The 14,267-nt window shown below is 56.1% G+C and overlaps 2 protein-coding genes across 2 annotated transcripts in view; both read left to right on the top strand.

Annotated features, from left to right (window-relative positions):
- SPEG (striated muscle enriched protein kinase) overlaps positions 1-10,648 on the top strand; it is a 68,022-nt gene extending 57,374 nt beyond the window's left edge. The window contains 13 exon segments of the mRNA XM_006168670.3: positions 1-140; positions 418-549; positions 4,516-4,632; positions 4,758-4,925; positions 5,032-5,154; positions 5,335-5,502; positions 5,619-6,216; positions 6,970-7,209; positions 7,292-7,515; positions 8,576-8,651; positions 8,817-8,966; positions 9,601-9,663; positions 9,665-10,648. Coding sequence (XP_006168732.2) covers positions 1-140; positions 418-549; positions 4,516-4,632; positions 4,758-4,925; positions 5,032-5,154; positions 5,335-5,502; positions 5,619-6,216; positions 6,970-7,209; positions 7,292-7,515; positions 8,576-8,651; positions 8,817-8,966; positions 9,601-9,663; positions 9,665-9,782 — 2,317 coding nt within the window. The 3' untranslated portion in view covers positions 9,783-10,648.
- A 2,744-nt stretch (positions 10,649-13,392) lies between these two features.
- SPEGNB (SPEG neighbor) overlaps positions 13,393-14,267 on the top strand; it is a 2,843-nt gene continuing 1,968 nt past the window's right edge. Inside the window, exon 1 of the mRNA XM_006168616.2 lies at positions 13,393-14,210. Coding sequence (XP_006168678.1) covers positions 13,969-14,210 — 242 coding nt within the window. The 5' untranslated portion in view covers positions 13,393-13,968. The remainder of the gene's footprint in view (positions 14,211-14,267) is intronic.

The following is a 14,267-nucleotide window of genomic DNA, read 5'->3' as shown; positions in this document are numbered from 1 at the left end:
GCTGCGCCGGGCCACGTCGGAGGGCGAGAGTCTGCGGCGCCTGGGCCTCCCGCACAATCAGCTGGCCGCCCAGACCGGTGCCACCACGCCTTCCGCCGAGTCTCTGGGCTCCGAGGCCAGTGCCACATCTGGCTCATCTGGTGAGGAGGGATAGGGGCAGGAGCAGAGGCAAGGGGTGCATGGAGAGAGGTTCTGGAAGAAGAGCACTGGGGCACCCTGCAGGAAGGCTGAAGAGGTGCTGGAGCCGAGTGAGAGGCAGTGTTGGAAGGGAGTCTGGCTGAGAGAAAGAGACTGGAATGAGAGCAGGGCGGGCTGGGGCTGCTAGATGCTCTTTCCCCCTTCTCTGGACTGAGGATGGCAGGGTGTTGGGAGCTTCTGGCCTGGCTAGGCAGGCGCTCATGGCCTGAGTCTTTGCAGCTCCTGGGGAAAGCCGAAGCCGACTGCGGTGGGGCTTCTCACGGCTGCGAAAGGACAAGGGGTTGTCACAGCCAAACCTCTCCGGCAGCATCCAGGAGGACTTGGGCCACCAGTACGTGCCCAGCGAGTCAGGTAATAAAAGCCTCCTGGGTGAGTACCTGCCCCTCTGGAGCAGCCATCCTGGGAAGTAGATGGGCCACCTTGAGGATCCTGGGCTGCGGGAGGGGCCTAGAGTGAGCAAAACAATTACAATGACAGAACAGCTGCCATTAATTAGCAAAGACAAGCATCTACAAGCGCTGCCTCATTCAGTCCTGCAACCTTGTTTAGGAACAATTATTATCATCACTGGCTGTTTTACAGGTGAGGAGACAGGCTTAGTGGTGCTAAGTAAGTAGTTTGTCCAAGTCCGCAGAGCTGGTAAGTGGAGCACCAGGTCCCAAACATGGTTGTGGGGTAACAGACTTATGGTGGGTGCTTTCCTTCATTTGTTTACTTTTAAATGATTGTTTTATTATGTTTTAATTTGACCAGAGAGAGACAGAAAGAAAGAGAGAGAGCAAGCTGCCAAGTCTGGGACTCAAACTACAGTTGGCCATGTGGGAGCCTAGTACCTTAATCGCCACGCCGCCTGCCAGCCCCTGTTTGTTTTTTGCTACAGGGCACATGTGCTCACTAGAGAGAGCATGAGAGAGAAAGGGGGCATGGTCACTCCACAGTCCTTTCTCCTCTAGTTTCCTCTCAGGATTTGGGGTACACATGCATATGTACCAGTGTGTTTTTCAAGCTGCTGGGTCTGGGACTTGAGTTGCCCCGACCACCACACCACTGGCTGGCCTTCTTCCTTGTGGGAGACGCTAGATTACTGTAACGGGGTGTAGTTTTTGTTAAGTTTACTTTTGTTTCTTCATGAAAGACAGAGAGACAGCACCCTTACAGAGTCTTTACACCTTGATCCACACCCAGCTTCAGCCAGCCCTGAATCATGGGCACACGTGTTCCTGTGTACTCAGGGAGGGCTCCTGATGTGATCTAGAACCTTCCCATGTGAGCCAGCCTCTCAGAAAGCTGCACTTCACTGCTGTGCCACCAACTCGCCCCTGGGGTTAGTTTTTTGTTTTTTTGGTTTTTTTTTTTTTTTTGAGAGATTTTCACTGTAGGGCGCGTGCGCTCGCCAGACAGACAGAGAGAGACATAGAGACAGAAAGCGAGAAATCACCCCCCAGGGGGGATGGTCACGCCGCAATCCCTTCTCCTCCATTCTCCTCTCGGGATCTTGGGCACGCACGCACACGCGCCCGGCGTGAGTTTTAAGCCACCGGGTCCGGGACACGAACCACGGTCGACTACGTGGGAGTCCAGCGACATAGCCATTACGCTAACTGCTGGTTCCCGCCCCTGGGGTTAGTTTTGAAGGAGCTTGCGATAGGGAGCCCCTGCCTCCACCCCTTTCAGGTGTGTGCTTGAGTGTGTAGCCAGAGATGTCCACTGCCCTCCAGCCTAGAAGACCACAGTCTGGGCTGGGCCTCCAGATCTCCATCTGCCCTCTGTATGTCGCCCTCGGTGTCCCCTCTTTCCTCACAGAAGGCTCTTCTGCGTGGAAAAGCAGCCTTTTGGGTCCTTTGCTGGGGGGAGGGAGATATGGGGCATTCCCTCATCTGTTTCCTGGGCAGTGTCCAGGGCCTGTAGGGAGGGAGGCGCTCTCCCCCTGGGTTCATCAGGTCCCTCACCTGGAAAGGGTGGGACCTCAGGCACAGCCTTCAGGAGGCCAGCTTTTCCAGACTGCCCAGGCAGGCTGTGCTGGAGTTCTCACAACCATCAGTTCTGTCCTTCCATTTCCTGCTAAACTCAGTGCTTCCAGTCTTGCCTCGGCTGGGCTTGGGGCTGGGCTTGGGGGCATGGTGTCCAGCCTTGGTCAGGGCAGTGGAGCTGAGTGAGCTAAGTGGAGGGAGTGAAGGCCAGCTGGGGGTGGGGGAGGAGGAGAAGGAGGGGACAGGGAGAGAGCAGCCAGCACAGGCCAGGACAGCTGATCCCTTCCCGCCTGGGGCCTCCCTCCCAGCTCAGTTTTGCTTGTGCGGCTGATTTCCTGCCGAGGCAGTGTCCCCTTACCTCTGCTATTAGGGCTGGCCCTGAGGGACTGGGGCTGGCAGGACTGGACCCAGGTCACTTTCACCTCTGCTTCTGGCCTCCCTCTCTCTCCCTCTCCCCAGCACCTCTCTTGGTCTGACACAACCATTGATGAAACTGTGTCCACTTTACGGTATTGGAGCCTTGCTGTGGGACCTCTCCTTGGCAACAGTGGGGTAGAACAGGAAGGGCAGACACCCTGCTGTCCCGATCACCCACTGCTACTGAGTAGCCCTCTCCTGCCCAGCTCACTCCCACCACCATTCCCCCTAGATCTTCAGACAGGCAAGAGCTGGGGCTCCCAGGGGTCGTGGAGCCTCCTGCCCCTACCTGATGGCCAGGACTAGATGAGGATTCTTCTGAGAGGACACTTCCAGGGATCCTAAACTCAAGTCCTCATGGCGCTAAGGAGCCACAGTCTGAAGGGCTCTTAGCAGGGAGCAAAGACCCTGGCCCCATCCCCAGCCCTGCCATGGCAGTTCCAAGGCAGCGTGAAGGCAGCCTCTCTGCTCTGCGTGGTGGCCACTTTCTCAGGTGTCCGCCCCTGGCTTCTCTGCTGGGCACATTAATGAGATAATAATAACAATAGATGCTACTATTTCTTTTTTTTTTTTTTTTTTGAGAGGTTTTTTCCCTATAGGGTACGTGCGCTCGCCAGACAGACAGAGAAGAGAGAGACAGAAAGTGAGAAATCACCCCCCAGGGGGGATGGCCACACCACAATCCCTTCTCCTCCATTCTCCTCTCGGGATCTTGGACACACACGCACATGCGCCCAGTGTGAGTTTTAAGCCACCGGGTCCGGGATGCGAACCATGGTCGACTACGTGGGAGTCCAGTGACATAGCCATTATGCTAACTGCTGGTTCCCTAGAAGCTACTATTTCTGAGCACTTCCATGCCAGGCACATGCTAAGCACTTTACCTACCTCTTTTAATTGTCACAGCAACCCTTAGAGCTTGGTATGATTATTTTCTTCAATTGACAGACATAACATGGAGCTTCTGGGAAAGTAAAAGACTTGGCCATGGTCATGCAGACATTGACTCTCAGCCCTTCACGAACTCCCACCATGGAGTTGACCTGAAGGAGTATGTAGAGGTTTGGGACCCATGCCCAGGCCCCACGTGGAAAGAGGAGCAGAGAGGCTAGCACACCTCGAGGTCTGCCCACGGTCTGCCTAGACTTTGGGTGTCTTGAGACTGCACGTGGTGCCCAGACATTCTGTGCTCAGTGCCATCTCAGCTCAGGTCACTGGCATCGGCCTCTTCCTCCCTCACTTGCCCGATGGTACCCAGAGGGAGTGACTCTTGCAGGATCTGAACCATGGTGTTTTTCCTTTTTTTTTTTTTTGAGAGAGGTTTTTGCTATAGAGCACATGAACTCTCCAAAAAGACAGAGAAGAGAGAGACAGAAAGTGAGAAATCACCCCCCAGGGGGGATGGCCATGCTGCAATCTCTTCTCTATTCCCCTCTTGGGCACGCATGCACATGTGCTCGGTATGAGTTTAAGCCACCGGGTCTGGGACTCAAACGGCGGTCGACTACATGGGAATCCAGCAACGTAGCCATTACACCATCTGTTGGTCCCACCATGGTTTTTCAATATTTGTTTGTTATTACTTTATTTGACACGTGCTTAGAGAGCACTTCCTTGGTGCCAGGCCCTGCTGTAAGGGACTTACACGTCAGGCAGGTGCCAAGCATCCGTAATAGTGCAAGGACAGGACAGCTGTACACACAGCGAGGGCCTGGGAAAAGCCATGTTTGCCCCAAAGAAAACTCTCAAAGACATGGCATGGGGTCCCACTTCTTCACCTGGCTGGGAAGAGACAACCTTTTGCTCCACTCCCCGCAGGCAGCACCAGCACTCGTGCGCATCCTTCCCTCCTTCAGTGGTAAGTGGGGCGGTCCCCACAGACAGCACCAGGGTCCCCACACACAGGTGGATGTCTTTGCTCTCCTCCCAGACTTCCCCCCAGTCTTCCACATCAAACTCAAGGACCAGGTGCTGCTGGAGGGGGAGGCAGCCACCCTGCTTTGTCTGCCAGCGGCCTGCCCTGCACCCCGCATCTCCTGGATGAAAGGTGAGGTTACATCTCAGAGGGGTTGGAGGAGGCTAGGCCTGAAGGTGAGCACGGTTCAGGAGGTACCAGGGCGGGGGCAGGGGAGGGGGACCACTCAGCAGCTGCTCCTGCTCCTCCCCACTCAGACAAGCAGTCCCTGCGGTCAGAGCCCTCCGTGATCATCGTGTCCTGCAAGGATGGACGGCAGCTGCTCAGCATCCCCCGGGCGGGCAAACGGCATGCTGGGCTCTACGAGTGCTCGGCCACCAACGTCCTAGGCAGCATCACCAGCTCCTGCACTGTGGCCGTGGCCCGTGAGTCTGGGCAGGACCTGAGGGGGGTAGTGAGGGAGGGATGGGGGAGCAGGGCAGTGGGGCCCGTCGCAGGGCACAGGGCTCACTGGGACTCCCCTCTTGCCAGGTGTCCCAGGAAAGTTAGCTCCTCCCGAGGTCCCCCAGACCTACCAGGACACAGCGCTGGTGCTGTGGAAGCCAGGAGACAGCCGGGCACCTTGTACCTACACACTGGAGCGGCGGGTGGACGGTGAGCAACAAGGCAGGACCGCAGGGAAGCGGGTAGCAGGTGGAAGGCAGAGGAGTCTGGGAAGGCAACCAGCCTCCATGGGCAGAGGCCCCTGCCAGGGTTCTTCACAGATGACACTGGGAGCTTGGGCCACACCTTCTGTGGCCTCAGCCCCTGCCCCGCTCCTCCCACTGTCTGCAGGGGAGTCTGTCTGGCACCCAGTGAGCTCAGGCATCCCCGACTGTTACTACAATGTGACCCACCTGCCAGTCGGCATGACCGTGAGGTTCCGTGTGGCCTGTGCCAATCGGGCCGGGCAGGGGCCCTTCAGCAATCCTTCTGAGAAGGTCTTCGTCAGAAGCACGCAAGGTTGGTGGGGCTGGGAGAAGGGAGAAGACCCTAAGCCCAGGGTCGGCCCCTGCCTGTGAGTACCCTGGCTTTGCCCCCAGAGCACCACGGTGATGATTTTCTTTGTGTTCTCTTAGATTCTTCAGTTTCGCCACCCGCTGCTCACCAAGCCTCCCCTATTACCTCAGGCCCAATCAGGGCCCCGCCCCCTGACTCTCCTACCTCACAGGCCCTGCCCCCAGCTCCTGCCCCATCGGCCCCCCAGTCAGCTGCTCTTAGCCCCTCATCTTCCTCCATGCCCCCCAGCCAGGCCTTGTCCTCACTCAAGGCTGTGGGTCCACCACCCCAAACCCCTCCACGAAAGCACAGGGCTCTGCAGGCCACCCGGCCAGCTGAGCCCACCCCAGCCAGTGCACAGATCACTCCAAGTGAACCCACATCTTTCTTCCCCGACACGGAGACCCCAGCCCCAGCCTCTACCCCTCAAGGGGCTAAACCAGTGTCTTCCTCTACTCCCCTGTATATGGTGACTTCCTTTGTGTCCCCACCACCAGCCCCTGAGCCCCCAGCCCCTGAGCCCCCTCCCGAGCCCACCAAGGTGACTGTGCGGAGCCTCAGCCCAGAAGTGGTCAGCTCCCCTGGGGGTGGCCGCCCCACCTCTCCGAAGCCAGAGGGCACCAGTCTTCGACAGGGCCCCCCTCAGAAACCCTACACCTTCCTGGAGGAGAAGGCGAGGCAAGCAGGCCGGGGAAGGGAAGGAGGACAAACAGGGAGTGGGTTGGATGTAGGGAACACAGGGGTGTGGAGAGAAGGGCAGATGGCTGGTTGCGGGGCAGGTGTTGAGATGTGGATCCTTAAAATGATTGAGTTCAAGAGTACCAGGCACTCTGCTAAAGAACTAAAACCAGCCCAAATAGTTTAACAGCCTTATGATCTTATTTAAGCTTTCTGAGAAGGGGACACTGCATTATCATCATCCATTTCTCAGTGGGGAAACTGAGGTTAGAGAAGTTCTGGAATTCGCCTAAGGTGGAGATCCAGCGAGTGGCAGAGCTGGGGTTTGCACCCACATTCCTAGGATTAAATGCAGGAGCTCACCCTGGAACCACTGCATTTATTTTTGAGAGATTTTTCTGTAGTGTATGTGAGCTAGCCAGAGAGACAGAGAGGGACACAGAGACAGAAAGCAATACATCACCCCCCCCCCCGGGGCTGGGGGGATGGCCATGCTTCAATTCCTCCTCCTCCATTCTCCTTTCGGGATTTTGGGTACGTGTGCACACCTACCTGGCATGAGTTTCAAACCATCAGGTCCAGGAATCAAACCGTGGTTGGCCATGTGGGAGTCCAGTGATATAACCAGTACGCCATCTGTAGGTCCCGAATCCCTGCATTCTTGCCCCCGTGGTTTCTGCTTCCTCCTTTAGCTCTCACCACAAAAGTGTCTCCTCATCTCTGAGCCTGTGGTGTCCCCCCCCACACACACAGGGGCCGATTTGGTGTCGTACGAGCATGTCGGGAGAATGCCACGGGGCGAACGTTCGTGGCCAAGATTGTGCCCTATGCGGCTGAGGGCAAGCGGCGCGTCCTCCAGGAATACGAAGTGCTGCGGACGCTGCACCACGAACGGCTCATGTGCCTGCACGAGGCCTATATCACCCCTCGGTACCTCGTGCTCATTGCCGAGAGCTGTGGCAACCGGGAACTCCTCTGTGGGCTCAGCGACAGGTAGTGGGGCACCCCGGGGAGCTGGAGGGGGATGGGGCTGGACTGGGACATCAGCTGCCCTGCCCCCACCTCCTGCACCCAGGTTCCGGTATTCCGAAGATGACGTGGCCACCTACGTGGTGCAGCTGCTACAGGGCCTGGACTACCTCCATGGCCGCCACGTGTTACACCTGGACATCAAGCCGGACAACCTACTGCTAGCACCCGACAACGCCCTCAAGATTGTGGACTTCGGCAGTGCCCAGCCCTACAACCCCCAGGCACTGCGGCCCCTTGGCCACCGCACGGGCACACTGGAGTTCATGGGTGAGGGGACCGGCTGCCAGCCAGAGGGGGCAGTTGGGTAACCCCTAGGCAGGCACAGCCAGGCCTCACTCCACTTTCCCCACATATGTGCCGGTTATTGTCCTTACTGTGTGCAAGTAACCACCGAGTCCTTAGATTTGTCACTCGGTTGATCTTTACAATAGCCCTGGGATTTGGCCTATTAGCCCCTTTTACAGATGAGGAAACGCCGAGGTTAAACCATTGTCCAGTCACACTGTTATAAATGGTCCAGGCAGGGTTTGCCAGAGATAAAAACAAACAGGGACCAGCAGTTGGCTTTGTCGCTGGACTCCCATGTAGTCAGCCGCAGTTCGAGTCCTGGATCCAGTGGCTTTTACTCCTGCTGAGCGCACGTGCTTGCGTGGGCCACGAGCGCATGTGCTTGCGTGCCCAAGATCCCAAGAGGAGAATGGAGAAGGGATTGTGGTATGGCCATCCCCCTGGAGTGATTTCTTGCTTTACTGCCCTATAGCAAAAACCTCTCAAAAACCAACCAACCAACCCCAGGAAAATCAATGACAGCTTTATATGAATACAGGAACCCAGCTACCACTTACCTGTTAATGCCTGATGTTTGTCATCTCTGTTCCTTAAAGTTACCCGTAAGCAGCGCTCTGCAGGAGGCAGTGGAGAGTCAGGCAGGCTGGTCAATCGCCCAGGGTCCACTAACTAGAAGGGGCAGGCCTGCGGTTACACCAGTTAGGCAGACTTCATGCTCTTAGTCCTGACGTCCGCCATGCTGTCTGAATGGGAGCCCTACCTCAGCGTTGATCCATGGGAGCTAGTGACCCTGGTTCTGAGCTCCTCTGGATTCTGGGGACCCCCACCGCTCAGTGCCTAGGTTCATTCCCCTCTTCAGGGGGTCTACCACCCCACGTCTGTCTTGCCCGCTGGCTTCCAGGGCCAGCTGCTCTGGCCCTACTCATGGTCTAGTGACCTGGACATTGTCCTGCTCCTCACCCCTCTGAGGTCCCGTGTTCTTCTGCTCCCCTGCCACCAGGAAGTGGGGTGGGTCAGCTTGGTGTTTGTTTCCTGTCAGCTCCTGAGATGGTGAAGGGAGAACCCATTGGCTCTGCCACGGACATCTGGGGAGCCGGTGTGCTCACCTACATCATGTGAGTACCTTGGCCCCACCCCAGTGCCATCTGCCCACACTCTCCCACCCCCACACCGGGGGCAGGATAGCACTGCGCTCCTCAGAACCTTCTACACTAATGTCCTCCAGGCCTGGGAGTGGGCCCTCAGTCTTCAGGTGTCAACTGACCTGTCCTCCACAACAGGCTCAGTGGACGCTCCCCGTTCTATGAGCCAGACCCCCAGGAAACAGAGGCTCGGATTGTGGGGGGCCGCTTTGATGCCTTCCAGCTGTACCCCAACACATCCCAGAGTGCCACCCTCTTCTTGCGAAAGGTCCTCTCAGTACATCCCTGGTGAGTGGGCCCCATACCTGCACACCCCTCTCCTATAATGCCTGCTCCAGGCCTAAGACTGCCCTGACCCAGCCTGTGCCAGGGATCCCCCAACTTTCCCTTGCCCCTAATAATCTATAGTTGCTGCTACTTCTGCTAAGCAGTCATACTGCCTACCATTAAAAGCATATAGCCCAGGGCCAGCAGGTGGTGTGGCGGTTAAGGTACTGGACTCCCACATGGTTGACTGCAGTTCGAGTCTTGCACCTGGCAGCTTGCTTTCTCACTTTTTCTCACTCTCTCCTGTCACTCTCTGGTGAGTGTACATACCCTATAGCAAACAAAATAATAATAAATAAAAGTATACATAATATATATTTCTATATAATACATAAATGTGTAATTTTTATGTATTATATATTAAAATAATATATAATATATAAATGTGTGTGTGTATAATACACACACACACACCTTTTAAAAGCACATCACCCTATGAGAGGCAGAATCACCATCCCCATTCTAGAGATTAGGAAACTGAGCCTGGGAGTTGCCCAAAATCGTAGGTGTAGCGGTAGATCCAGGCCAGGGGTGGGGTCTGTGGGAGGACCGGGAGTCCTTCCTTTAGGTTTACGGTCCCTGCTCGGCCTGGCAGGAGCCGGCCCTCCCTGCAGGACTGCCTGGCCCACCCATGGCTGCAGGACCGCTACCTGATGAAAGACACTCACCTTTACCACCAACCGGCTCAAGGAGTTCCTGGGTGAGCAGAGGCGCCGCAGGGCCGAGGCCGCCACCCGCCACAAGGTGCTGCTCCGCTCCTACCCTGGCAGCCCCTAGCAGCATGGACCACAGCCTGGCCTTGGGCTTCCACTCGGGGTCCCCACGGATGCGGGGGACATTCCAGGGCCCACACTGAGCTGAGCGGGCCTGGGGCTTTGGATACCACCAGCAGCAACACCTGGCCGGGCTATTACCTCATGGACCTGCTGGCACAGAGGCCCAGAACCCCAGCCTGATGCCACCCCGGCCAGATCCAGAGCAGGACACCTGTGGCCAGGCTGGGCAGGGGTGGGAACAGGAAGATGGGCAAGAAGGGAATGGGGAAGTGAAGAGGAAAAGAAGCCGAGGGTTGGGGGGAGACGCTAGGAAGGTTCTGGGCGTGGAGGGGACAGTGCATCTCAGGGAGAACCAGGAGGGAGCGTGCGAATGTCTAGAGAAGACGTAGAAGGAGCCCAGGGCATTGAGGCAGCGGGCTGGGAGTGAGTGTCGGCGAAGCAGGGACAGGATACCAGGCAGTGCCAGGGCACCACAGGGACCTGGACCTTGGATGTGAGAAGAGGCAGTGAGGGGGGAAGGAGAGAAAAGAGGACATGGGCGGGGGTGAGAGGGCGAGGGGAGGGGCCAGCTGCCGGCATCCCCAGAGAATGGGGAGAATGCTGTCACTCAAGCTGGTTCTCTCCTTCGGTCCTAGTGGATGCAGCTCTGGGCACGCTATGCTGGCCCAAGGGTGTCCCCACCGCCCCTTCATTGCCTTCACCCTTGTTCCCGTTCATATTTATTTATTTATTGACTTTTATGACGTTTTTCCTTCCATCCAGTCCTTACTGCCTGTGTTGTCCTGACCCTCTCCCCCACCCCGGCCATCCAGCTGTCTGTGCAGCTGTCTGTCTGTCTGTCACAAGGAAAATAAAAACAGCAAGCAGCAGGGACTATGTGTGGTCTATGGGGGGCGGGGGGGCATGAGGCCAGAGCCATGAGATAGAGGATTCAGCCTTTTCTGCACATTCAGAGGTATACCAGCCAGCACCATGGGGCCTTCCACCTCCTCCAGCACTCTAGACCCTCACCTTTCCTGATTCCTGTGTGTGTGTGTGGGGGGGGGGCGCTGCCACCCGCCCTCCCATAGGTTCAGGAGTGCTGGCAGGCCCTCTGAGTCCCCACCACCGCCTCACCAGACTGGTAGCCCTTACAACTTGTTGCATGTTCCCTCATCTCGACCTGGGGGATGCTGGGCTCTAGAATGGGACAGTGCACACCCCATCCCATCGCAGCCTTCTCAGTCCAGAAGACGTCCCAGCTCTGGACCTGACCCCTGAGGCAGAGCAGGTGCCACCCTGATGGTGGGTGAGCAGGAGCAGGTGGATGAAGAGCTGCTGCAGGGGCCAGGAGAGGCTGGGGCCAGCAGGTGGCATGGAGGTCAGCGTGGCCGATGGGATGGTTTGAGTCCTGGACCCAGAGAGTTAAAACACACAGCAAGCACGTGTGTGTGCATGCCCAAAATCCTGAGGAGAATGGAACACAAGGGATTGCGGCATGGCCATCCCCCATGGGCTGTGATTTCTCATTTTCTTTGTCTCTCTCTAAAAAACGTAGGAACCCTATAACAAACTTTAAAGAGAGAGAGAGAGAGATAGAGCCTTTTGGCTGGAACTGCCAGCTTCCAGTAATTCACCAAAATGACAAACACAAAGGGGAAGAGGGGAGACACCAATATATGTTCCCTAGGCCTTTTGGAAAACATGGAGTGGTTCCTTTGGCAACATACATGAGAATCTACAAGAAGAGTGTTATTGTAGACATCAAGAGAATGGGTAACATTAAAAAAGGAATACCCCACAAATGTTACCAGGGCAAAACTGGAAGAGTCTACAATGTTACCCAGCATGCTGTTGGCATTGTTGTGAACAAACAAGTTAAGGGCAAGATTCTTGCCAAGAGAATTAATGTGCGTATTGAGCATAGTAAGCATTCTAAGAGCAGAGATAGCTTCCTAGAACGTGTGAAGGAAAATGACCAGAAAAAGAAGGAAGCCAAACAGAAAGGTACCTGGGTTCAAATGAAGCGCCAGCCTGCTCCACCCAGAGAAGAACACTTTGTGAGAACCAATGGAAAGGGGCCTGAGCTTCTGGAAACTATTCCCTATGAATTCATGGCATGATGGGTGTTAAAATAAACTGGGCCCAGCAAGTGGCGTAGTGGTTACGTCGCTTGAGTTCCGCAAAGCCAACCACAGTTCGAATCCTGAACCTGGTGATGAGAATCACGCTGCGTGTGTGTGTGAGTGCGTGCTCAAGATCCTGGGAGGAGAATGGAGGAGAAGGGATGGTGGCATGGCCAATCCCCCTGGAGGGTGATTTCTCACTTTCCCTCTCACTGTGTCTGTCTGTCTGTCTCTCTCTGGCAAGTACATATGCCCTAAGGCAAAAACCTCTAAAAATAAATTAAAAATAAAATAAACTATGATCTATAAAATAGAGAAAAGAAAACGGGCCAAAAAATCCCAGGAGAGGCCTGAGCACCTCGCCATCAGTGGGGAAGGGCAGATCTGAGCACAAGGAGGACAGACTGCGAGTCCTCTAGTCAGTGTGTCCAGTATTTTCTTAGGGCCGAGGGACACCTCTGTCCCCATGGCAAGGAAGGGAGGTCTGAGTTGTAAGGCACCTGACTAGCCACTGCCCTGCAACACCACAGGATAGTAACTGGGTCCTAGAACTAAGCTGCCCTGCCCGGAGATGGCAGGGGTGAGGGGCACTTGGCCTCCTTGTACCAGGGTGGCTGTTTGCCTTCCACCTTGAAAACTGTCCTTGGCAGAGTGAGAGGAACAAGGCCTCTGACCATGAACAGAGCTGGCACCGGCGCTGCTGACTGAGGTTAGGGCCCCTGGGCTCCAGCTCAAACAGCTCCATCCTGGACAAGCCTCTCCCACTCCTCAGTACCCCAGGGAAGAGGCAAGCCCCATCAGCATAAAATAGCAGGGTGTTAAAGCCAGCTGGAAGGGACCAGAAAGATGCCTTGCCCACCTGTCATTTCAGCGATGAAGATATACAGTTTGTCTGCGAGACTCTCCAATCCCTACATACGACAAGTATCTACTTATAAAAATCAGGTGCCTGAACTCATATCTTGATAAATGGTAAAATTCCTCTCCCGTCCCCCCTCTGATCTCGAGCTCCCTTCCCATCTCCATTGGAAATGGCATGTGAACTGCTTGTTCCAAACCTGGAGGAGCCGAGGTAATTTATGTCAGCAGAGCTGTGTCAAAACTGCTCTGATCAAAAGGTGACAGGGCTCCACACCTCAGTGGGGAGTTGCCAAGAATGGAAGTGATGATTTTAGCTGGTTGCCTGGCCCAGGCAGTGTGGACCCCAGGCAAATGCCAGAGGAGTGAGCTGGGCCCCTTCACCCCAGATGGTCTGATGCTCTTCGTGCCAGTGTATGCCCCTGAAAGGGGCGGGCAGACTTAGGGGTGGGCAATCAGCATCCAGGGACAGTGCAGTCGAGCCAGACGCTACCACATCACATCAAGGGGAGTAAAGTGTGGGGGCGGCATGGTGCGGACCGTCTTCTCAAAAAACTTTCTCAATTTATCTCAGTTTACCACCAGGGGGCACAGTGAGGAAATGACAACCCTAGACTCCTAGGGTGGGTGTGGGAGTGGAGGGAAAAAGTCAAATGCTTCCAGATTGGTTCTGACGCCCACGTGGCCCTGCCCTGATTGGCTGTATGCGCCATGAAGCCTGAGGCTACTCTGGCTTCATCCAGGGTCACCCCCCCACCCAGCAAACTTGCACCCCCTTAGCTGGAAATGTCAGAGACCAACTTAAATGTAAAGCTGCCCCAGCAGTGAGCTGATTCTTGTCAGCTAGGGGCCGTGGCTGGTCCTCCCAGGAGTGGGATGGATACCCCCTGCCCTGGCAGGGGACAGAGCTGTGTCCAGTTGCCCAGCTGTCCAGGCGCTGACATGCAGTGCACCCCAGAGCCACTCAGATTTCCCCCCTTGGGCCTGCCCCGTGGCTGAGCTAGCATCCCAGGCATCCTGAGGCTAAATAAGGAGTCCTCTTGGGTCAGAGAGTGGGGGCTGGGGCCCCGGGGGGGCCATGCCAAACAAGGCAAGGAGGGCAGTGATGTATAAAACGGGGGCCGGGGCTGAGCACCTGCCCGCACCCCTCTCCTCCCATCTAGACGGCTCTGTGCCGCCTGCAACCCAGCCAAGTCTGAAGTCAACCCCTTCGAGGTGAGTCTGATGCCCAGAGAAGCCCCAGACCCTCCCATGGCCTGGGATGTTCTGATCAGGTCGGTAAGCGCAGCAGGTCTGGTCTTCCGTCTCAACCGGGAACCCCCTTTTATGTTGTCCGCTCCCCAGATGTCCAAAGCAGCTCCTGCCAAAAAACCAGCCGCCCCGCCTCCGGGATGTACTCTGGATATCAACGACCCCCAGGTCCAGAGCGCCGCCATTCGCATCCAGGCCTCTTACAGGGGCCACAGGTGAGCGGAGCCCTAGAACCCTCGCGAGGGAGAGGGAGCTGCAGAAGCCATTCTCGG

This window comes from Tupaia chinensis, unplaced genomic scaffold (genome assembly GCF_000334495.1).
Source record: "Tupaia chinensis unplaced genomic scaffold, TupChi_1.0 Scaffold145907_1, whole genome shotgun sequence".
In the NCBI taxonomy this organism is placed as follows: domain Eukaryota; kingdom Metazoa; phylum Chordata; class Mammalia; order Scandentia; family Tupaiidae; genus Tupaia; species Tupaia belangeri.
The sequence above is the reverse complement of the archived record's forward strand: the minus strand, read 5'-3'. Positions and strand labels throughout refer to the sequence as shown.